General features: G+C 49.7%; 1 protein-coding gene across 1 annotated transcript in view; it reads left to right on the top strand.

Annotated features, from left to right (window-relative positions):
- The first annotated feature begins 492 nt into the window (after nucleotides 1–492).
- ass1 (argininosuccinate synthase 1) overlaps nucleotides 493–24795 on the top strand; it is a 30396-nt gene continuing 6093 nt past the window's right edge. The window contains 12 exon segments of the mRNA XM_084442411.1: nucleotides 493–625; nucleotides 1275–1394; nucleotides 2715–2783; nucleotides 5395–5583; nucleotides 8115–8171; nucleotides 8276–8350; nucleotides 8802–8872; nucleotides 8980–9010; nucleotides 15824–15881; nucleotides 15884–15913; nucleotides 20925–21009; nucleotides 21281–21345. Of these exon segments, the coding sequence (XP_084298537.1) occupies nucleotides 1293–1394; nucleotides 2715–2783; nucleotides 5395–5583; nucleotides 8115–8171; nucleotides 8276–8350; nucleotides 8802–8872; nucleotides 8980–9010; nucleotides 15824–15881; nucleotides 15884–15913; nucleotides 20925–21009; nucleotides 21281–21345 (832 nt within the window). The 5' untranslated portion in view covers nucleotides 493–625; nucleotides 1275–1292.

Genomic DNA, 24795 nt, shown 5'->3' with positions numbered 1-24795 from the left:
TTAATATGCAAGCCGGTTTTCATTGCTAAATCAAAGCGGGGAGAGCCGAGAGAGCCGGGAACGCGCGTCTACATTTCAGATAAATGTGAACTTTTTCGTGGACGCGCGTCGGCCAGAGAAACTCAACTGCGCAAGTCAAAAGTCACCGGAAATAGCCAAGTGACTACAAATCTAGCCAAGATGGCGCGGTTCAATAGGCTTTAGATTTCGAATCCTGGGGGCTTGGGCGATGCCTCTACCGCTGCAAAGTGCTGTTGACGCGAAACCATGGTAACCGTTGTGGTTTGTGTTTCCTGTTTCCGCTGGAGTGAGGGGAGTGCGTCCCTAAGGTTTTTATACCCTACACCCTAATCAAGGGAACTACATTCAGCTGTGAGGGGACTACAAAACGGAGTGTACTCGGTGACTGAGTGCGAGTGGGGAGGGACTGGATTCGGAAAGGGCCGTTCACTACATTCGAGTGCACTTCGACCCCCAAGTCACGCCCCCTGCCCGCGAGGGAGAGTAGAGATGATTCACAATCGTTTTGTCCAGCACGTGCTGGCATTTCGCCTGAAGAGGAGATTCCGACGGTTCGGCGAGCATCTTTTCATATACATCAACGTTTTTTAAAATAGATAACAGTGTAAGTATCTTTATATTATTTCCTATGTAGTTGACTGGACACCACGTTATCGGTTTACAGTTATCCCAGGTTATGTCAGAAGGGATGAGATGTTGCAATCCTCGTCCTGGGAAGCAATGGTCAAAGTGTTCAGGGCCGTGGGTCACATAGCTTATAGCTGGCTGTCAAACCTTGAATAAATAGAAAGCTAAAAAATAAGCTACCGAATAGCTAGATGACGCTATATATATGAAGTTAGCTAAAGGTAGCCAGATGGAGGATATCGCATTTTACTTTATTATAGACTATTATCATGGCATATGTAATGTAAGACCGGCTAAACGTGTTTAGTGTCAGTATGACAGTAACCTATAGCCAACTGCTGAGCTCTTCCTGGATGCCCTCAACATGCATGCCTACGGGTTTTGGTCCTCATACTGTACCTGTAGGTACTCAGCTTAGACGGTTCCCAAACTGACAATTTACTATAGTATCCATCGTCTAGCAGTCTTCTCAGCTATATCGTTTTCCAAGGCTTGGCTGTATACCCAATAGGTTGCCATGTGCCCATTGTGTGTCAATGACCATTTGGACTAGCTAGGTTTGTGTGTTATTTGTGTGTTGCGGCTGATGACTTTGTAATTATATTCTTTCCCCCGTTATTTGGTAGGAAGACCATTCCGACACCATGTCTAAAGGCACAGTGGTTCTGGCGTACAGCGGAGGACTGGATACCTCTTGTATCCTGGTGTGGCTGAAGGAGCAAGGCTATGATGTCATTACATACTTGGTAAGAAGGCAAGGGGTGTGTGTGTGTGTGTGTGTGTGTGTGTGTGTGTGTGTGTGTGTGTGTGTGTGTGTGTGTGTGTGTGTGTGTGTGTGTGTGTGTGTGTGTGTGTGTGTGTGTGTGTGTGTGTGCGCGTGCGCGTGCAAGCAACAGGTGTGTGTCCCTCCACTCAGATGAGCAGCTGCTGTGCTTTCTAATCGTCAGTCCTAAGGAGCTCTTACCTCAACATACTTCCACTAGTACCATTCCCCTGTCTTGCATTAAAATGGCCGATGTTCATTTAATGTATTCATGCTTTACATTTAAAAGACAGGAATTCTTTTATTGGTGTTTTGCATGTTTAACCCCTCCCCAAATGGCCTTTTGGCCGCACAATGCCAGTACAAAGCTGGCAAGATTAACCTTTTACCCCTCTGGCCTTTTACCCCTCTGGCCAGTTCAGAACTGCACGGCATGCAGAATGTCCTCTTGTCTAACTCCTCATTCAGGGTTGGCCAGAGAGACGAATTCGGGATCGGGGCATGGGCTGCTTAAGGGCTGCTGCACGCGTGGATGGGCCCACTCTAGTGTACCCTTTGTTGGCTTTGATGGACACGATTTGAAGCAGAGGATGTAGAACAGAATGATGGCACCGTCCCAATCGCTGTCCTGTTGTTCTTGCTGAAATCCCAAAAGCAAGCCTGCTCTTGTCGTATTGTGACAGAGCACCAGTCCCAGTCAAGCAGCCAGGCATGATTAAGACCAAGCCCTCTGGGATTCATGGAACTGCTCTATCCTGTGTGGGAGTGCCACGGACGTGACCTGCAATTTCAAATGGAGGACTACAGGACTCGGCTACAAATCAGTGACTTGTTAAGGTCTGCAGGGAATTCAGACCAGAGACGAGCCAGGCAGGAAATTGTATTGGGACAGGACACAGAAATGAATAAAACACAAAATACCTAATTGTGTTTCCAATCTAAAGCTATTGCACTGGGACTGATTTGTATAGTGTGTTTTCATGTCATGTGCGTTTAACACCTTAATTTGTGTTGTCACATCTCCTCTCATTGCTGCTCATGCCTCCAGGCTTTTGACACTTAACTGAAGTGGTTCAGGTTTCCTATACAATTGAGATATAGCTAGGTCTCTGGCTAGGTCAGTTGTCATGGCAACGGGGACAGCGCTCAGTTCCTGATGACTGATCGAATGATGTACTGTAATCGTGTAAAAATCCAAATTACATTTAGACAATTGTTTCTTTTCCAGTTGAGTTTTCATGATTAACAACAGACACTACTACTGTTTAAGGCACTACTTCAAATGCACATTCTCCCCATACAGGCCAATATTGGACAAGATGAGGACTTTGAGGCAGCACGCAAGAAAGCTGAGAGTCTGGGAGCCAAGAAGGTGAGAGGTGGACTGAGATGTGTCATGGGTTAGACAAGGTAGCTTGTACGTCCATGTTGTGAAGGTACAGAGTTCAGCTGGATCACTCTGTTCTGATATCTATTGTGACATCACCGGGGGCGTCGCAATCCTCCCAAAATGGGCACCTGTGCCACAAAATGGCCACCAGCTGAGGGACTACAGCGCTTTGAAAAACTCACTGTAAAGTCAGACAGACAGACAGATAGGAGCTTGAAGCCCAACTCAGAAACGCTCTTTCCAAGCATCTGAGAAGGCTAGTGAGACCCTGGAGCAGGTGGCAAAAGAGACAGGCTGCCAGTAACAACAGGAGAAGAGCGAGACCCGGGGGCCCTGGTAGAGGAGGGCCAGACCCGGGGCCCCGGTACGGCAGGGCCAGACCCGGGGCCCCGGTACGGCAGGGCCAGACCCGGGGCCCCGGTACGCTAGGGCCAGACCCTGGGCCCCGGTAGAGGAGGGTCAGACCCGGGGCCCTGGTACGGGAGGGCCAGACCCGGGGCCCTGGTAGAGGAGGGTCAGACCCGGGGCCCTGGTACGGGAGGGCCAGACCTGGGGCCCTGGTACGGGAGGGCCAGACCCGGGGCCCTGGTAGAGGAGGGTCAGACCCGGGGCCCCGGTACGGGAGGGCCAGACCCGGGGCCCTGGTACGGGAGGGCCAGACCCGGGGCCCCGGTAGAGGAGGGTCAGACCCGGGGCCCCGGTACGGGAGGGCCAGACCCGGGGCCCTGGTACGGGAGGGCCAGACCCGGGGCCCTGGTAGAGGAGGGTCAGACCCGGGGCCCCGGTAGAGGAGGGCCAGACCCGGGGCCCCGGTAGAGGAGGGCCAGACCCGGGGCCCCGGTACGGGAGGGCCAGACCCGGGGCCCCGGTAGAGGAGGGCCAGACCCGGGGCCCTGGTAGAGGAGGGTCAGACCCGGGGCCCTGGTAGAGGAGGGCCAGACCCGGGGCCCTGGTAGAGGAGGGTCAGACCCGGGGCCCTGGTACGGGAGGGCCAACCTGGACATAGGGATGAAACGATTAACGGTTTCACGGTAAACCACGGTGAAAATTCCCGACGATTAGTATTACCGTTTCAAAATAAATTATCATCAAAACCGTGTTCGACTACCGTGCTTTGAATAACCAGGGTAAATAGGCTGCCATAGACATACAGTCCACAGTCCGACGTCATTCCCAGTTTCGACTTCAGAGGAAACCCTTACGCACCCACGTCCAAAAATGCCCTTCCATATTACATTGCAAAAGACATGATGCCCTTTCAATTTCATGATGCCCTTTCAAATTTCACTTGCACTAACAAGTCACACAACTCTTCAAAGTTGTCCATCTCTGAGGCCTTGTACCAGTCATTAAAATGCAACACCAAGTCGTGCGCAAACTCAAGTTGGGACTGAGTCTTATTCTTCCTCCATTTTCTGAGGTGCTGATGGTAAACCTCCGGCACAAACTCGTCTACCTTAAGAACCACAGAGTTCACTTCAGCGTAGCTCAGATACTCGATACGCGAGTTAAAGACGAGGACGCCTCCTGAGCTGTTCCTGTAAAAACGCACTGGAACACCCGGCGTCAGGCCGCCCATGCGTCAACAACACGCTCAAACAAAGAGAAGAACGACTCTAAGCCGGTTGCACCAACATGGATAAAGACCCTTGTCCTGGACTAAATGGAATCTTCAATGGAGATTGTCCATTCAAAGTACAATTTGAGTCCATGACGAGGCTTCATCCATGTCTGTGCAACCAGCCCTCTGAGTCCTTCTCATTGAACTTTGGCAACAGACGCAAGTTGCGAATAATATCAAAGGAACTGAGTGGGACGACCCCCCAGAAGTCTCGTCACCTACAGCATCACCTGGGTGTACCCCCTCCTTAATCAAACTCACCTACAGCATCACCTGGGTGTACCCCCTCCTTAATCAAACTCACCTACAGCATCACCAGGGTGTACCCCCTCCTTAATCAAACTCACCTACAGCATCACCAGGGTGTACCCCCTCCTTAATCAAACTCACCTACAGCATCACCAGGGTGTACCCCCTCCTTAATCAAATTCACCTACAGCATCACCTGGGTGTACCCCCTCCTTAATCAAATTCACCTACAGCATCACCAGGGTGTACCCCCTCCTTAATCAAACTCACCTACAGCATCACCAGGGTGTACCCCCTCCTTAATCAAACTCACCTACAGCATCACCTGGGTGTACCCCCTCCTTAATCAAACTCACCTACAGCATCACCTGGGTGTACCCCCTACTTAATCAAACTCACCTACAGCATCACCTTGGTGTACCCCTTCCTTAATCAAACTCAACCTTTGTTGCTCTAAATCCAATCGAGCCCTCGCCTTATTTTTTCCATTTCCAGTTCATGCCTCATTTTTTCAAGTCTCAATTCCTTTTCAATTTTCATTTCCTCATGGTCTATCTGCAGTTTAAGCAATTCCTTTTGTTGCTCAAAGGTGAGACTAGGGTTTATTAAAATATATATATATATATATATACAGAATGTGCAAAGTTAGCATAGGCATGAAAAGTAAATGTTCATAATACGCTTTATACCCTGAATTCGCCCTTCCCTGAAATCTGTGTTCAGATGTTCATCGAGGACCTGAGGGCGGAGTTCGTGGAGGAGTTCATCTGGCCGTCGGTCCAAGCCAACGCCATCTACGAGGACCGCTACCTGCTGGGCACCTCGGTGGCCCGACCCTGCATCGCCCGGCGTCAGGTGCACATCGCCCGCAGCGAGGGCGCCCAGTACGTCTCCCACGGGGCCACGGGGAAGGTGAGAGGTCAGAGGTCGCTCGGAGGAGGAGGGCGCCCAGAGAGGAGCCTGTTCTAAAAACAATCACCTACAGCTAGTCCCAGGCACTCGTTGTTGTGGTTGTCTAAAACACAGAAAACTGCCCAGGGTTTGTGAAAAGTTAGTTGAATGTTTTTCTTAGTAGTTATTTGAGTCCACTGCTGCTTACCTCGATTATGACCTCTAGAGGCTAGCTTACTGTTTAGTTTAGTTAAGTTTATTTAAATCAGATCAGTGCATATTGATGAACATGTACAATACATGTAAATATGCCAGATTGTAGCACGGAGGCTAGTTTCCATCTGGAGTCCATTAGGCAGGTTGATGTTACAAAACAAAGTTACAAGAGGCAGTTAAACATATATAAAACAGACACAGTACAATATATAAAACATAGAAAAATGGTTTGTCTTATTTTGTTTTGTCATGTCATGTCCGGTCTTGTGCTGGTTTGTCTTCTCTCGTCTATCCTGTTTGGTGTGAGTGAGTCAGTCAGTCAGTCCCAATGTCCCCCCTAAACCCTCAAGCCCTGAGCCCTCACAGACTTATTGACGTCACCTGGTAAAGTGGTTGAGTGCGAGAGGCTGCAAGGGCTCGAATTGGTATAAAAATGAATGGGACAGCACTTGCGACATCACATTACATTGACGTGAAAACACATTTCTTACTATTGTGGGTGTGGGGCTTTTTATCAAATTTTCAATTTTACATGTTTTACTTGTAGGCCCATATGTAAATTAATTTTGGGCTGAGTCAAATCCCCTTTATCCGAACTCTGTGTTACCCTCAAAACATGTCTGTTCAACTTGTTGAAATCATTTCATTTTGTGGTGATATGCAAACTACATTACTGCCTGTGATTCTTGTTTGTGATGAATCCAAAAGTATTTACTTAAGAATGATAATATATTATGTATACACATTCCTGCACCTCACAACTCTTTCCATATTCATGTTGGAAATCTCAAAGAACACTGCACCGAAATTGGTGATTAATGTCATACTGCTTTTAACTGGGAAATCATATGATTTAGAGCAACAGAAATCGATGTAATTTATAACCATAGCCTACATATTTTTACACATTTTTACACATCACATTATACAAACCTATGGGGTTAATAACCCATACTTAAAAATAATGAAACCAAAATAATTATAAGGCTACTTGTGCAGATAAGCAAGTCCAGCTGAAAAAATTAAAACATATTTTGTTTTGTAACGTGAACATTAGGGTTGGTTGATCTGTCTGTGCTTGTTTTTGGCTGTTCTTCAGGTAACCCCGTGTTTCACGTCACAACGATATGAACTGTGGGTAATTCCCTTAGGCGAAGTCTGCAGAAGTGCAGACTTACGGTAAGGGGCCATAAAGGGCTCAAAATGTCTGCCAGAGAGCCCTCATGCACTTGCCGATTTGACATTGGGACACCCCTAAGCCCTCGCGGACTTCGCGGGAGCGCGCCCTTAAGTCTGTGAGTCTGCAAGGGTGGACATTGGGACTGGGCCAGTGAGTGAGTGGGTGGGTGGGTGGTCTCGGAGCCAGACTCTCTATGGAGGAGAGTCTGGACTTCAGCCGCTTACAATTTGTAAAAGGAAGTTCTTAAAAAAACTCATCACTTCCTGTCCGGACTGTCTACTACTCTCTACGGAATTTTGACGGGATATCCGCCCGTTTTTTCCCTAACTTCCTTCAACAAAATTTCAGCGCCAATCCGGGCCGGAAGTCAACTGGTCTGGTCCGCGAGACTAGTGAATGGATGAATGAGAGGATCCTGTATGAGTGCTCCAGTGAGGGACTGATTGTGTGAGTGAATGAATGAGTGAGAGAACGATCTTCCGGTATGAATGAATGAATGAATGATTGGTTGAGTGAGTGACAGCAGTGACAGTGACAGTCTTTTCATGTGACTTGTGGTGCTGCATTTGGACCAGAGTAAAGAAAGTGCTGTGTGAAAGCGAACCCCAGTAGCTGAGAAATGAAAACAATGTATCACTTTAGCTTTTGGTGCGCATCTATGGTGCGCACTAACATATGTGAATACACCCTAGGTCCTTTGGGGGCTCCTTCATTAACTACGATTTAAATAAAATAAATCAACTATGATATAGGACCATGATAATGACAGACAACAATATGACTTCATGGTGACACATTTTGTTTGTCTGTTGTCTGAGCTCCTTAAAGAAAAAAACTGGGTAAAAAACTAGTTGAGTCCCTCAAGCAAGTGCTGCAGATAAAAGCAGTACATTCATTCGTTTTGAACATCTCACCTCTCTCAAACACCTCAAGCAAATTAATGAATTGAGCAATAACAGTCATCCATCAGTGTGACTGACTCAACTGTAGTTGGGAGATGGTAGTACCTCTAATATATCACCAGATGGCGACAAATACCACTCAATTTAGGTTTTGACTATTTCTAGTGGATTCTCATGGGGAACTTGGAAAGTCGTTTTCAAACCATTGTTGAGGTGAAATTGTGTGGCTGAATGGTAGGTTGTTTGTCTTTCAGGGTAATGACCAGATCCGTTTTGAGCTGACCTGCTACGCTCTCTACCCTGAGGTCAAGGTGAGGTCTGGTTTCAAGGCTGATCAAGGCTCAAGGCTGATCAAGTACATGAGCGTGGACCGTACCTTCATCTGTTCATCATCTCTCTGTTCTCTGGCTCTCAGATCATTGCTCCCTGGAGGATCCCAGAGTTCTACAATCGCTTCCGTGGGAGAAAAGACCTGATGGATTATGCTGAGGTAACAGCTCTATATTCACTCAAACACACACACACACACACACACATACACACACATGTATTGAGACACCCACACGCACAAATTCAAGCACAAACATGTTTGTCTAGCTGCGCATGCATCTCAGCCTCTGTCTGTTGTACCTCATTTTGCCCACTAGAGGGGGCTCATGATGTTTCAATGAGAAGTCGCCTGTGCAATTCTGCTCAGTCTTCTAACGCAGTCATCTCAATTTAATTTAATATCCTAAAAGGCTTTTTTCCTCCATGTATTGGGAAACAATTATGAAGTAATGGTGGTATTTGAATAGGGTAAAATCTTTAACTGCAACTGCGAAAAGGGAGTGATTTGGTTTTGAGTGCACTGAAAGGACTTCAATATCTGTTCAGTGAAATAAAGAGTTGTTTGACAGTAAACATCTCCTGTCCTCATATAACCCCCCTTTCCTGCTCAGAAACATGGCATCCCTGTGCCCGTGACCCCCAAAGCCCCGTGGAGCATGGACGCCAACCTCATGCACATCAGGTGAGCGCCATGCCAACCTCGCCAGGCGCAAGATCTCTTACAGTAAACCCTCATAAATACGGATCATCGTGGTGCATATTAGGACCTGTACCGTTTTGTTTCAACAGCTATGAGTCTGGAATCCTGGAAGATCCCAAGGTAAGAACAACCCCCCTCCCCGATGGCTGAGAACGCCGCCCGCCGCGATGCGATTGGTCGATCAAGTCTGGCTGAGTGACCTCATAGGCTCTCACCTCCTCTCAGTTCTGCCAGTGGCAAAGTCACCAGGCTGTACGTCCGTCTACGTCCTCTCTGTCTCCGTCGATTAGAGGAGCAGGACATGAACTCAGTCCACAGACCATATCGGTTGATTCAGGCCAGGTTATTTAAATGGTAAATGGACTGCACTTATATAGCGCTTTTCCACCTTAGCGGCACTCAAAGCGCTTTACAATGGCCTCTCATTCACCCATTCACACACACACTCACACACCAATGGCGGTAGCTGCCATGCAAGGTGCTAACCTGCTCATTGGGAGCAATTTGGGGTTAGGTGTCTTGCTCAAGGACACTTCGACATGTGGACAGTAGGAGCTGGGATTCGAACCACTGACCCTTCAATCACTGAACGACCCGCTCTACCAACTGAGCTACAGCCGCCCCGCCCATTTAATCTGTCATTCCTCCTCTCCTGGTTTCCCTCCTCCCTCTCTGGAGTTCCCCTCTCTGCTCTTCCCTTTCACACCCCGTCTTTAGGTAGCCACTACCTCAGGAACCATGGAGGTAAATATTGTAGTGTAGTAGTAGATGCTGGTGAAGTTAAGCTAGCGTTAGCTGCTAAGTGATGAGAGTTAACACAGTAGAGCTCAGTAGAGCTTAGTAGAGCTCAGTAGAGTTCAGTAGAGCCAACACTGCGCTCTATTCACTCCGCTGTCAGCTCCATCACTGACAAGACAAGCCAAACTCGGGCTCCCACCACAGTGACAGAGATGGTTTGATCTCTCGTTAGGGGTCACGGGGTCACGGCAAGTACACGAAAGGTCACCCGGGCCGACCCGGACCCTTGGTCCCCTCCCTCGCCCGCCGCTCCCCCGGTCCTGGGAAGAAGTCGGGACACACAGACACTGACTTGTCGTCAGAAACGCCTCGCGTAATTCCCGATTTCATGGGAGCCGGGGGGGAAGGGTTAGGGCGGCGCACCCCCAGCTGGGGCCCTCCCCTATAGGTTCCCCTTCCCTGCCCTGGCATTGTCTGGGAGGTTGAGGCGCCGCGGGCAGCGACGTGGGAGGGGGACCCATTTCAGCGTGACACCGTGACACTGGAATGTCACCAGTAACAGTAAAGTACAAAAGCGGCAGGGGCAGGACAGATGAGCGGCCCCCGATGGACGGGGTGTTGTCGCGAGGGGGTCGGGGGGGCCGCGCCCCCCAACTGTAACCCCCCCGCCCCCCCCGCCCTTCTCCACTCTCGCCCCAGCGGAGAAACGTGGCCTGAAAAGGAACAACTCAATAGCACGATGCGATGTGTGTGTGTGTGTGTGTGTGTGTGTGTGTGTGTGTGTGTGTGTGTGTGTGTGTGTGTACCGATGACAGTATTGTCATTGATTTTCATTCATGGGTTTTCTTCACTCTGTTTTTTGAGGGCACAATTGAATTTATCAATGGACTTAAAGGCGATGAAATATTTATGGTGGGACGGGGCTCTGGGATCTGAAAGTGGTAAAAGGATTTGAATATATTAGCCAGGGTGTGATATGATCTCTTTAAGCTTGAGCAGACTGTAATAATGCAGTAATTTGCATGTATTAACCAGTCTATAGGCTCCACTTGTATGAGTTTTTTAAGTTGTCAGAGAAAGCACTTTACTTCATAATAGTTATCACCATCAGTGCTTATAGCAATTATTGTTAAACCAATGATTCATTTGAGGGTTATATGTAAAGCACCGTTAGCTAACAATAAGCTCACATGGATTTTTTATTAATACATTATATTCAGATGAAATCTATGCTTAATCACTCTACTGCACTAGCCTTACCCTATTACTAAATAGCCCATCCAAACCCTCAACCAAAGGTCAAAGGTCATCTCCCCTGTATCTCCAGTAGGGGTCCAGTTACAGCCTCCAGGCCCGGTGCCTCGGGCAAACCACATCCATTCACCCACCCCCCCACCTGGGCACACAATGGACTGACCCAACCCACACACAGATTAGGAAATGTCCGAGTGGGCGCTCATATGTTTCTCCCCTGGATGAGACGGGCAGCCAGGGTCGGGTGACGTTGGGGTCAGCGGGACTGTACTCTTCCTGCATGACAAGGTTATGAATGGATGAATTAATGAATGACAGACAGACAGCCAGACACAGACAGACAACCCGTAGAGGTAAGCCACTGTTTAAGGGAATGTTTGGTCATTAACAGCTCACATGGCTCAAGTATTTGCCTTTACTGGGTGAGGTAACCGCTAGATGAATGGTCAATACAGATGTAGTTGACCGCATTGCAGGCTATCAACACCTTTCCACTCAGAATAACCGCATCTGTGTGGAATTCGACCCCAATATGGAGGAGTCATCCCGAGCTACCCCTGTGCTTTGTTGACGTGGACGCACACCACCGGCCGAAATGAATCAGCTGTTTCACTCGACCGTCCTCAGAGGGAAAAAAGAAAAAAACATTCCAATATCCTCTCCCCTTGTCTCCGTGCGTCCTCTTGACCGGCCGAGGTGCCCCAAGGCCGCCTGACACTCGTCCTCAGTCATTAAAACATCACCCCTCTCTTAACTATAGCTGCTGTCAGAGGGGCTCCCCCCGGCCGTGAAGGGGGACGTTGTTTTGAGGTAAACGCCGGCAGTCTTTGATGCGGAGTGCGGCGGTCCGGCGGTGTTGACCCAGGGTAAGAGAGCGTGACAGGCGCCCTTGTTACGCGCAGGAAATGAAACCTCGTCCCGGTGTTGTTTTCGGTTTGTGTTAGGGGTGACCAAGATGGATGCATGGGATAGCCTGGAGGGGATGGGTGTGTGGGTGGGTGTGTGTGTGTGTGTCCGTGTGTGTGTGTTTGTGTTACTCGCTCTTCCTCACTTATAGTTTGGAGTTTTGTCCTAACCGGTAGGTTGTCAGGTGTCTTGGTGGCACCTGAATGTCCTTATTAAATAAGTAATATATAAGTAGGTGTACATTGCAGCACAAACTCCACAGAGGCCCCTCTGATGGTAATGTTAACCAAACGGATCTGGGTGTTAAACATAGAAATAGATGCACAGCTGTTGTTTTATCTCAATTGATAATGTTTAGGAATTGCATTTTAAAGAGAATCCAATACTTGGGATGTGGTGATTGAAGTGTCATTTCCAAACCAGTAGGCCAGGAGGGGATGCCACCCCCCCCTCCCCCCCCCCCCCACTCTGCCTCCTCCTCTCTCCCCCCCCCCCCACTCTGCCTCCTCCTCTCTCCCCCCCCCCCACTCTGCCTCCTCCTCACTCTCTCCCCCCCCTCTCTCTCCACCTACCTCTGCCCTATCAGGACTCCATTGAAAGCCAATGAGGCAGCTAATGTGAAAAGATAGAAATGTACTCTTCCTCTCTCTCCCTCCCTCTCTCTCTCTCTCTATCTGTATATCTGTTTCTCTCTCTATCCCTCTCTCTTGCTCTGTCTTTCTGAGCTGTCTCTCTCTCCCTCTCTCTGAGCTGTGTGTCTCTCTCTCTCTCTCTCTCTGAGCTGTGCAACTGCAACATGGCGGCGCGCTTCACGCCCCGTTTCACTCCAATACCCCCCCTCTCTCTCTTTCACTCTTTCTTTCTGTTCTCTCGCTCCATTTCTCCCTCCCTCCTCTCCCCCGGGGCCCGGGCTCTGGGACAGGTCCACCCGCAGGGGGCCGAGTCCTGATGCGTTCATCTCCACAGACTCTGGAAACTTCTCGCCCCTCTTACCTTCCAGGACCGTCAGCTGTAGGGTTGAGTTTCTGTGCTCTTATCTTCCAGGACCGTCAGCTGTAGGGTTGAGTTTCTGTGCTCTTATCTTCCAGGACCGTCAGCTGAAGGGTTGAGTTTCTGTGCTCTCATGTTTTTGTCAGTATGTATGTAGCTTCTTTTTTTTTCTTCTTGTCCATATTTCGATCGGTGTGAACATGGCATCGCGGTCTTGGACGTCGTCCTCTGGTGAGGAAGCCCCGGGAGGCGCTTGGCTTGTGGTCGCTTGCTGCCCACGATTCAGCCCAGCTTGGGGTGTGGTGACCATGACAGACTTTGGTCCCAGTGGTCGACTCCACTCCACCACAACTGTCCAGGCCACACAACCATCCTCTATCGCAGGTCCCAGGCTTCCTTCCTTCCTCCCTCCCTCATTCCTCCCTCCTTCCTCCCTCCCTCCCTCGTTGAAATTCAGTTCTTCCTCCCTTAAAAAGAACACATCAAATAGCGTTTTAGGGCAGCCATTTGAGACCCACTCCCACATTCGGAAGCCATCTTCCAGGGATCTGAGGCAGAAAGAAGCGATTTGCAGCTACCCCCCCCCCCCCCCACCCGCTGCTCACTGTGGCACCGGACCAGAGATGAGTTATTGTGTGGTGATTTGGGAGTCTGGTAAAGGTTTATGTTTAAATGCACCTGGTGGTCATTTAGCGTAGCTCCCCTGCTGTTCTCTCCGGCCCGGGGGACGTGGGCCGTCGTCTGGTCCTGATGCCGTGTGATTGGTTAATTGGCGGGGGGCGTCGGGCAGCATGGCGGACAGCCCCGACGTCTGAGGACCCCGGCCCGCCACACAGACCCCCCCCCCCACCCCGAACTGGAACACGACAAACGACAAAAAATAATTTTACTGTTTTTTTGGGGTGGAGGGATTGTGTGTTTGTCTTTTAAAAGAGTTCTTCATCTGAAAAGAGAAGTGAATTGAAAGTGTCTGTCGAGGCTGAAGGAGGTGGAGGCAGCGTGGGGGGGGGGGGTTGGGGCGGTGGGGGGAGGGTTGGGGTGCTGAGGGGGGGCAGAGTGTGGGTTCGTAGGCCGTCAGACTGGATGTAATTGAGTGTTTCCCCTGCTGGCTGAGTGCTGGTTCTGTGGTATCAGGTGTGTTTTGACTTTGAATCGAAGCATCTTCTCCAGGACGAGGGTCATCAGGCTATTCTTCTCTCTCTCCTCTCTCCTCCTCTCTCCTCTCTCCTTCTCTCACCTCCTCTCTCTCTCTCCTCTCTCTCCTCTCTCTCCTCTCTCTCTCTCTCTCTCTCTCCTTCTCTCACCTCCTCTCTCTCTCTCTCTCTCTCCTCTCTCCTCTCTTTTCCTCTCTCTCTCCTCTCACTCCTTTTCTCTCTCTCCTTCTCTCTCTCTCCTCTCTCTCTCTCCTTCTCTCTCCTTCTCTCTCTTCCCTCTCCCTCTCTCTCTCTCTCTCTCCCTCTCTCTCTCTCTCTCTCCCTCTCTCTCTCTCTCTCTCACTCTCTCCAGCTGCCCTCTCTCTGACCTCCCCTGATAGAGGGTCATGCAGGTAAAAGGAACTAAATAGAGGGGAAATGGCACATTGATCATTGTTTTTTTTTGGGGGGGTCTTTTCACTCAAATACTGGTGACATTTTGAGCTTTGTTCTCTTCACCTGTCATCATCAACACCACCCAACCCTCCACCACCGTACTGGGGTCTGACCCAGGAGTCTGACCCCACCCCAGAGTCCCTCCCCCTCCCCTGACCTCACCCAGAGTCCCTACCCCTCCCCTGACCTCACCCCAGAGTCCCTCCCCCTCCCCTGACCTCACCCCCAGAGTCCCTCCCCCTCCCCTGACCTCACCCCCAGAGTCCCTCCCCCTCCCTGACCTCACCCCAGAGTCCCCTCCCCTGACCTCACCCCAGAGTCCCTCCCCCTCCCCTGACCTCACCCCAGAGTCTCTCCCCCTCCCCTGACCTCACCCCAGAGTCCCTCCCCCTCCCTGACCTCACCCCAGAGTCCCTCCCCTCCCCTGACCTCACCCCAGAGTCCCTCCCCCTCCCCTGACCTCACCCCAGAGTCCCTCCCCCTCCCCTGACCTCACCCAGAGTCTCTCCCCCTCCACTGACCTCACCCCAGAGTCTCTCCCCCTCCACTGACCTCACCCCAGAGTCCCTCCCCCTCCCCTGACCTCACCCCAGAGTCCCTACCCCTCCCCTGACCTCACCCCCGAGTCCCTCCCCCTCCCCTGACCTCACCCCCGAGTCCCTCCCCTCCCCTGACCTCACCCCAGAGTCCCTCCCCTCCCCTGACCTCACCCCAGAGTCCCTACCCCTCCCCTGACCTCACCCCCGAGTCCCTCCCCCTCCCCTGACCTCACCCCCGAGTCCTCCCCCTCCCCTGACCTCACCCCAGAGTCCCTACCCCTCCCCTGACCTCACCCCAGAGTCCCTCCCCCTCCCCTGACCTCACCCCAGAGTCTCTCCCCCTCCACTGACCTCACCCCAGAGTCCCTACCCCTCCCCTGACCTCACCCAGAGTCCCTCCCCCTCCCTGACCTCACCCCAGAGTCCCTCCCCCTCCCCTGACCTCACCCCAGAGTCCCTACCCCTCCCCTGACCTCACCCCAGAGTCCCTACCCCTCCCCTGACCTCACCCCCGAGTCCCTCCCCCTCCCCTGACCTCACCCAGAGTCCCTCCCCTCCACTGACCTCACCCCAGAGTCTCTCCCCCTCCACTGACCTCACCCCCAGAGTCCCTACCCCTCCCCTGACCTCATCCCAGAGTCTCTCCCCCTCCACTGACCTCATCCCAGAGTCCCTACCCCTAACCTCACCCCAGAGTCCCTACCCCTCCCCTGACCTCACCCCAGAGTCCCCTACCCCTCCCCTGACCTCATCCCAGAGTCCCTACCCCTCCCTGACCTCATCCCAGAGTCCCTACCCCTAACCTCACCCCAGAGTCCCTACCCTCATCCAATGACTGCTGTAGATATCCCATGTGTTCTCACCTGACAGACTCTCTTCCTGGTGTGTGTGTGTGTGTGCGTGCGTGTGTGTTTCAGAGCCATGCTCCAGCTGACCTCTACCTGATGACCAAGAACCCAGAGGATGCCCCCAACAGCCCGACGTGCTGGAGATTGAGTTCACAAAAGGTGTGTGTGTGTGTGTGTGCGCAATATCGTTTGATATCTCTACTATGTCCTCAAACCTTCAGGCCTCTTAACTTCAAGCATGAATGAATGAATGAATATGAATCTTTTATTTAATATGGACATCACAATTCCATTGGAACAGTCAGAGTGGACAGACCAGATTCATTGCTGAAGTGTTTTGTAGCACAAGTGCTAATTTTCAACACCAGTCCCTAGGAGGCTTTTCTAATAGTTCCCCTCTCCTCGCATCCGACGCCTCCTGCCCAGCGGGAGATGGTCAATCAACCAATCAACCAATCACTCAATCACTCAATCAATCAAAGCTTTATTTGTATAGCGCATTTCATACACAGAGGCAACACAATGTGCTTTACAGAGAGCAATGGGAGGGTGGGCATAGGACCCACCCCTAAATATTCCAGAGGAAAGCAAAAAAAACAGTATCACCCAAGGGCCAGAAAAGTGAGCTGTAAAATTCTTCCCTGACCCCTCTCAACGAGGCGATCGAGCAAGCTCCTGGAGTATGTTTGTCCAACGGCTAAGAACATTTATAGAGCAATAAATTACATTAAATTAAATTTTCAGAGAAAAAAGGGCTAAAACATCATGGGAGAGACATTGCAAACACTGGTGTATGTTGTGTGTGCGTGAGTGTGCCTGGGTCCAGATTAGGGATGAGACGGCACACCGTAAAACCATGAACCGCGGTATAAAATGTCCACGGTATTAGAACCGTGACATTCCATGTGTTTACGGTATTATGTTTACGGTATTACACAATAATGCGCTGCTGAAACTTCACATTTCTAGTTGCTTGCAACAGTTAATTTTGTAATTTAATATAAGCTTGCTATTAATAAACTGACACACTAATGTTCAAAAAAGTAAAATACTTTTTTTTATTTGTGTTGGGGAGGTGAAATGCCGTATACCGTGAAATACCGTAAACCGTACCGTGTAACTAGATACCGTACCGTAATGCAAAAATCCATACGGTCTCATCCCTAGTCCAGATAGCGGCAGGGGTTGGTCAGCCCAAGTCCAGCCGTGCGCTGGTCTGCCTCGGCCTGTCTCCGCCGTTTGATCAGCAGACATCTGTTTTATCACTGACCACCCAGACTCACACCAACCCCTCTCCAGCACCACGTCCACAGCAGCCCCGGGGGCAATAAGCAGGCCGGAAGCACTAAGTCCAGCTAATACACCAGGCCCTGAGGGTGGGGAGAGAGAGGGGGGGGGTGGGGGGCTCATTAGATACACTGCCGCAGGGATAAGGCTAAACGCTGGCGGAGGAGTGTCACATGTTTGCACAGAGAGGCATATCCTAGCCTGGGGCTAGCAGCACAGATGCTCCCCCTGCCCCCCCCCGCCCTGGTCAGTGGACGGAGGGGTAGAGGCTAGCTGGGACATCAAAGTCTGAATGGACACTGGCCTCTCTGATCATGGAGGGGGGGGGTGACATGTTTATGTGCCTCGACCTTTCGACCTTAACCCTAAATTCATTAGCGTTTCACAAAGAAGAAATGACAGCGGGTGTGATTTATATACAATATAATATGCATGTAATTAAAAGTCTATATGTTTATAATGTATTTTGGACGGTGTTATGATGACTGGAGACTTTAGAGATTTCAATTTCATATGGAGAGAAGGTAGAGAGAAACCAGGCTCTCACACACACACACACCGACTACACCCTTTGCACCACTCGCACACAACCTCTGATTGTACCACCTATCACAACGACACACATCGCAAACACTACACATAAAAAACACCGCACATCCATCACACTACACTCTGCACACACACTGCATATACACTCACCACACTCCATTCTGTGTCTATTACATAACTTGCATGTGCACCTTTCTTTTCATTTGGTTACACTGTATTTCGTATTTGCTCTGCCTCGTCCTGCACCCTGTCCGTGCTGTGTTCCATCAGCATCGCTACCCTAGTCAGACTCCTAAGCTGTGTTTGGAATCGCTCCCTCGTTCCCTCACTCCCTATTCCCTATATGGGGTTCACCATGTAGTGAACTACCTAGGGAACGGAGAAATGTAGGGTACATGCACTGTTCCCTGCAAATCAAGGTGAATTGTGGGTAATAAATAGTGGACTATATAGGGAACGAAAATTCCGTGGAGAATTCGGACACTACAAACAAAATGGCTGACACCCTATTTAGTGAATAGGGAGCGATTCCGAACACAGCTCTAGTGTGTGTGAACCAAATACCTGGTGAATGAACTGATCTAGAATCCTGAATTCACAGAGTCATAAACAATGTGCCTGGTAATGGGGGGGGGTGGGGGGGGGCGGTCGGAAAACCGTTTCCACAGTTTTCACATTCTCTCTCCCTTTTATTGAGTTCCGATGACAAAAGCTGTTTTAGTCGCCCACAACAAAAGGCTTTCTCGCCCCCCCCCCTTTCTCTGCCCCAACCCGTCTGCGAGCGCGTTTCACTTTCATTCTCCTGCGTCTTTTCACCGGTCTTTCACCCTCTACTTTTCTCACTGATTAAAAAAAAGAATTTTTAACTACAGAACTTCTTCTTTTTTTTTCTCCGCCAGCAGTTTTGACACTCTCTCTCTCTCTCTCTCTTTATCCCACTCCTTTCATCCCGGAGAGGACAGGAAAAAGAGACAAGAGAGGAAAAATGTAAAGCAGTAATTTTTCCTACAGCTGTGTCTGCGACCCCATTGTCTGCACTGTTCTGGGGCCAAACTGAAGAAAGAAACGACGGATGGAAAATAAAGAACCTCAGAGAATGATAGAACCAGCAAGATGTGGAGAGAGGGAGGGAGGGGGAGAGAGAGAGAGGGGGGGGAGGAGAGAGGGAGAGAGAGAGAAAGAGGGGGGAGAGGGAGGGAGAGAGGGAGGGGGGGGGAGAGAGAGAAGCAGGGAGAGAGACGGGGGAGAGAAAGAGAGAGGGGGGAGAGAGGGAGGGAGAGAGAAAGAGGGAGAGAGAGAGAGAGAGGGGGGGAGAGAAAGAGGGAGAGAGAGGGAGGGAGAGAGAGAGGGGAGAGGGAGGGAGGGAGAGACAGAAGACGAGAGGCCCTGCGTTCACACCCCTTCACTTTATTTATTTGAACTTTTAATCTAATTATTAACCATTTGGGCCGCGGGGGGGTGGAGGGGCGGAGCTTTGTTAGCGCTCTGTTTCTCCGGGACACTCTCCCCGCGCTATCGGAGAGAATTCCTGGGATATGGGAGCCGGGTGTGAGCCACAAAGCCCTTGTCTGAAAATATTTGTCAAGTGCTTCACATGTCTTTGGAAGCAGGGCTTAGACTGGGTTGGAGAAAGCGACCAGAAGTGGTGCTTTTCTCAAGAGGGGAGGCTTGATTGGCAACTGCAAGCATTCCGAATGCTAATGAGCCACGGGAGGCAAAGGGGCGTGGCTATCGGCAGAGTTATTTATTTATTTATTTATTTATTTGATCCTCCTTGTCTAAAAGCTTTTTCGGCTATCCTACGGGCCGACACACACATGCACATGCACACACACACGTCCCAGGGTGTTGTGGTCGCTCTCCTCGACCTTTGACCTCTCCCATGCTAATTTCTGCCCATGAGTAAGCAAGTAAATGACTGATTTATACACATGTTTATCTGGGGTTTTGTAGGCAATGTTTGTGGTGTGTGGATGTGGGCGCCATTGGGCTCTATTGTGTGTGTATGTGCGTGTGCGCGTGCAATCAAGTAAATGAAAACAAACCAATGGTTTATTAGGAATGGTCAATACAACCCCTGACTCCACACACTGCGGTCTGAGGGAGACGTGGAGGAGGAGGTGTGAGGGACAGCAAGCCTGGGTGTGCAGCCAGGGGTGAACATTTTTGGCTCACATGCCAAGGGGACTGTAGATGAAAAAATCTACCGGCCAAGTATATATATTTTTCAGATAGCCTTCCCAAGTCTATTCGCCAATTGGAAATTTTACCTACATTTGGCCGGTGGCAGGCGTTCATTTTCAGCCCTCAACTGAGCTGCCACGTTAGAATCCATCACCGCTTCTCACCACAGAAGAAGAGCTCTATTATTAACACCTCAACCCTCCAGTCCTCCACTCAAGTCCCTCTCTCCACCTCTCTCTCATACCCTCGCTTCTTGCATAAAGCCTGCTGCTGATGAGGCGGTTGTCCTCTTTGACTATGAGCGTGTCTTGTCTGACGGTGTTTATGGGACCTGTTGTCTTGTCTGACGGTGTTGATGGGACCTGTTGTTTTGTCTGACGGTGTTGATGGGACCTGTTGTCTTGTCTGACGGTGTTTATGGGACCTGTTGTCTTGTCTGACGGTGTTGATGGGACCTGTTGTCTTGTCTGACGGTGTTGATGGGAACTGTTGCCCTGTCTGACTCAGTCCTGTCGTGTGTTGAGGAGGTCCTATCTGACTGTCTTATGAGGCTCTGTCTGACTGTTGATGAGCCTGTTTTTCTGTCTGACTGTTGAGCCTGTTGTCCTGTCTGACTGTTGTGCCTGTTTTTCTGTCTGACTGTTGAGCCTGTTTTTCTGTCTGATCGTCTGTGATTCTGTTGTCCTGTTTGACTGTGAACAAGCCTGTTGTCCGGTCTGACTGACCGGTCTGACTCAGTGTTGCTGCTCTTGTCTTTGCGTTACTACCTGATGATAAGACTGTGTTAGTAGAGGATGTGAGGGAGATGACTGGATCTGTGCTGCTGTCTCTGTCTGTGTTAATGTTGGGATCTGTGCTGCCGTCTCTGTCTGTGTTAATGTTGGGATCTGTGCTGCTGTCCTTAACTGTTATTGGATATGTGCTGTTGTCTTTTAACTGTGTTGGTTTTAAATTAACTTTCACATTCCTTTTCTGCCCTTTTGCCTCTTGCCAGGCCGCAATTGTAAATAAGAAATTGTTCTGAACGGCTTGCCTGGTTAAATAAAGGTTAAATTAAATTAAATAACTAAAGATATTGTCCTGTGTGTGTCTTCCAGCCTGTTGTCCTGTCTGACTGCTGTCTTTGTCCGATTCCCTCCCTCTCACACAGGGGTGCCCAGCAAGGTGACCCACATGAAGGACGGAACGTCCAAGAACACGCCACTGGACATCTTCTCCTACCTCAATGAGATTGGGTCTGTCTGTCTGTCTGTCTGTCTGTCTGCCTGTCTGCCTGCCTGTCTGCCTGTGTGTGTGTGTGTGTGTGTGTGTGTGTGTGTGTGCGCGTGAGTGTGTGCACACACCTGTCTTATCTGTACAGGTTACCATTAGGTGGCAGTGTGCATGAGGATTCTTGGCACCTGAGAGAGAGAGAGAGTGAAATGTGATCAGGAATAGTTTCCTGATGGTTTATTTGTGTATTTGTTGAGTCATCTGACCGGTCTCTCTGTTCCCTGTTCCCCTCAGAGGGAAGCATGGCGTGGGCAGGATCGACATCGTGGAGAACCGCTTCATCGGCATGAAGTCCAGAGGTGAGCCGACAGGATGTATACCAGGCTAGCAGCAGAGGAACGCACGCACATCAAACACAGTGCGACAGGTGCTTGACTCTGAGAGGCCATTGTAAAGCGCTTTGAGTGCCGCTAAGGTGGAAAAGCGCTATATAAGTGCAGTCCATTTACCATTTACTTGACAAAAATGAATAAACCTAAGACAGAGAATGTCCGCACACTGTATGTAGCTCCCACGGTGAGTTTTAATGACTAGGGCACAACGTTTCGGCCAAAATGGCCAAATGATTGCACCTGAAGAAGGCCATTTTTTGGCCTATTTATGTATCCCAGGCTATCTGACAGGAGTGATTGGTGAGTGAGAGGTAATACAGCATAACGACAGCACATTACAGGCTGTGGGAGAACAGGACAGTAGTCGTACGCCCATGCAAAGAGGAGAAAGCGGTGAGGTAATCAGAGACTTGATACACACGCACACACTCACACTCACACACACACACACACACACACACACACACAAGCGTTTAGAATGCACTTGCATAGACACACCTGCCTACTCTGACATAAATGCCAATACTTTCATGTCTCAACCACTTTGAAGGCTCCTTCCACATAGAGTTTCTTTGGCATTGTGTGAGAGGCAGCGGTCTGCTGGCCTACCTGCATAAAGGTGTGATGAAAAGGGAGGAAAAGAAATAGCACAAAATGGCATGATGCACAAACACAACATTGTGTGCTCTCTCTCTCTGCCTATCCCTCTCTCTCTCTCTCTCTCTCTCCCTATCCCTCTCTCTCTCCCTATCCCTCTCTCCCTCTCTCTCCCTATCCCTATCCCTCTCTCCCTCTCTCTCTCTCTCTCTCTCTCCCTATCCCTCTCTCTCTCCCTATCCCTCTCTCCCCCTCTCTCTCTCTCTCCCTATCCCTCTCTCTCGCTCTCTCTCTCCCTATCCCCCTCTATATCTCTCTCTCTCCCTATCCCTTTCTCTCACACATCATGCCACATGTCACTCACACACACACAGACGCATCCATACAAGCATTCACTCCTCTACACGGTTTGCTCAACATTACCCATAGATCCTTTGTCCATTCTCTATTTGTGTCACTCTTGTTGACAAAGGAGACATCTTTTCCTGTCCTGTCACACTCGACACACACACCCCTCCCCCGTCACGTGACCTCGTCCCCTCACAGCGGTCGGAGGGGCAGATTGTCTCAGCGCCGGCCTGTGGCTGCAGCTCGGAGTGGCAGGTAGAAATTGGAAAATGGGAATCCACTTTCCTCTCCCCTCGGCCACACAAAAGATCCAAAGCATAGAAAGAGGAGGAGCCCTCAGGTTTGAAGGCGTCGAATAATAAGTTGTGTGTGTGTGTGTGTGTGTGTGTGTGTGTGTGTGTGTGTGTGTGTGTATATGTGTATGGGGGGGTGATGTGAAGTGATTGTGTTTTCCCAGAAGGCACCAGGAAGGATTGAATAGAATACCTCTTTTGATTGTGCTTGTTTGTGTCTAGGGTCACCTACTGTTGACAGGGGACCTTGGATCCTGTTGTCAGTTCTGAACAAAACATCCAGTAACCAGCGCTCCTGAACGGTGTCGTCCACCTATCATACCTCGTCAGACCTCGGAGCTCTCCACTGTTGATGAGGGCCGGCCGTCGTGTGTGTGTGCGTGTGTGTACGACCCGAGCGACGGAATGCTGCATCCTAAGCGCCGAACTAGTTTGAAAGTTCGGTCACACTTTACAATAAGGGTCACAAAAAACATTAGTTAACTGTTAACTAATGCTAATTTAGGGTTAGGTTAGGTTACTAATGTTAGTTAATACCTTAGTTAGGGTTAGGATTAGGGTTGGGTGAGTTAACCTTAGTTACCATAAATAACATTAGCAAATGGTTAATAGAGACATTAGTTAACTGTTACTTAATGCTTAATAATGCATTAACTAATGCTTATTAATGTACCCTTATTGTAAAATGTTACCGAAAGTGCTCTGGAAGTTCTTAACTGCGGGGAGTGTAACGCTACCATTTGTGTCTTATTTGCCAAATATTCATGACATACTGTGCATAGCCTAATGACGTAGATGAGTGTCCCCCAACAGGAGTCTGATCTCAGTAAAAGCAGTGTTGACCCAACTCAATGATGGTATCTTTGTCTGACTTTGAACATTATCAGACAGAGAAAATAGCATTGTAAGTTTAACTTGTGCGTTTGTGTGTCGCTGTGTGAATCTGCCCAGAGGGCCCCAGAGGGCCCAGCCCAGGTGGGGTTAATACTCAGTCTTAACCCCTGTCCTCCCTCAAGCAGACCTGCCCGACACACAGAGAGACTGTTTACAAGATTAATACCTGAAAATCACCGGGGGTTTGTCTTCAGAGCTTAACTAAGCCACTGGCTGCTTAGCCAGGAGAGAGAGAGAAGCTGCATTGTTCATTTGTCTCTCTAAGCCCCACTGCTCACTTTGGGGGATGCTTAGATTCTCACTTAGATCTGATGGCTACGGCGGAAATGTCCCTCTCTGGCCTCTGTAGTCCTCCTGTCCACTAAAGCCACTGGGCCTTAGCGGCTCAGATTGTCACCTTTCAGGCTTTGGATGATTAGCGGGGTCACTAAGCCCTGTTTTGGGCAGCCGGGGCTGTGTGAGTAAAGTGCTTCTCAGTTTTCATGGTTTATGGTAGATTTTTTTCGGGCCTCGTGTCTACGTTTGTGTTTACAAGTACATCACTGGGCAGAATGAGCAGGGTTTTCAGGGTTAGTACATAACTGGTCAGGGTTTTCGGGGTTAGTACATAACTGGGCAGGGTTTTCAGGGTTAGTACATGACTGGATAGGGTTTTTGGGGTTAGTACATAACTGGGCAGGGTTTTCAGGGTTAGTACATGACTGGTCAGGGTTTTCAGGGTTAGTACATAACTGGGCAGGGTTTTCAGGGTTAGTACATGACTGGATAGGGTTTTCGGGGTTAGTACATAACTGGGCAGGGTTTTCAGGGTTAGTACATGACTGGATAGGGTTTTCGGGGTTAGTACATAACTGGTCAGGGTTTTCAGGGTTAGTACATGACTGGATAGGGTTTTCGGGGTTAGTACATAACTGGGCAGGGTTTTCAGGGTTAGTACATGACTAGACAGGGTTTTCAGGGATTTCTTTTAATTAGAAACACTCATGGGTAGAGAGGTGGAGCAAACTGAGGAATCGCCTAAGTAATGGAAGAGAGAGAAAATTAATGAAGTAAAGCTATGGAGCCATCTTGCTCATTTGGTTGAAATATACCTTAGATTATCTTGTTTCTGATTCATCGAGCACGAGATGGTGCGCCTTGTTTTGTGTTGTATATTTCAGAATCTGAATGTGATTCTGATTCTGAAATATACCAATCTACTGATCCATGTGAACCACTCACTCTCCTCGGCTACACACCAATTTCTCCACCTCCACCCCTCTCCTGTCTCCTCTCCTCCTCTCTT

This window comes from Borostomias antarcticus, assembly GCF_949987555.1.
Source record: "Borostomias antarcticus genome assembly, chromosome: 8".
Lineage (NCBI taxonomy): Eukaryota > Metazoa > Chordata > Actinopteri > Stomiiformes > Stomiidae > Borostomias > Borostomias antarcticus.
This window is presented reverse-complemented; position numbering and strand designations above follow the sequence as displayed.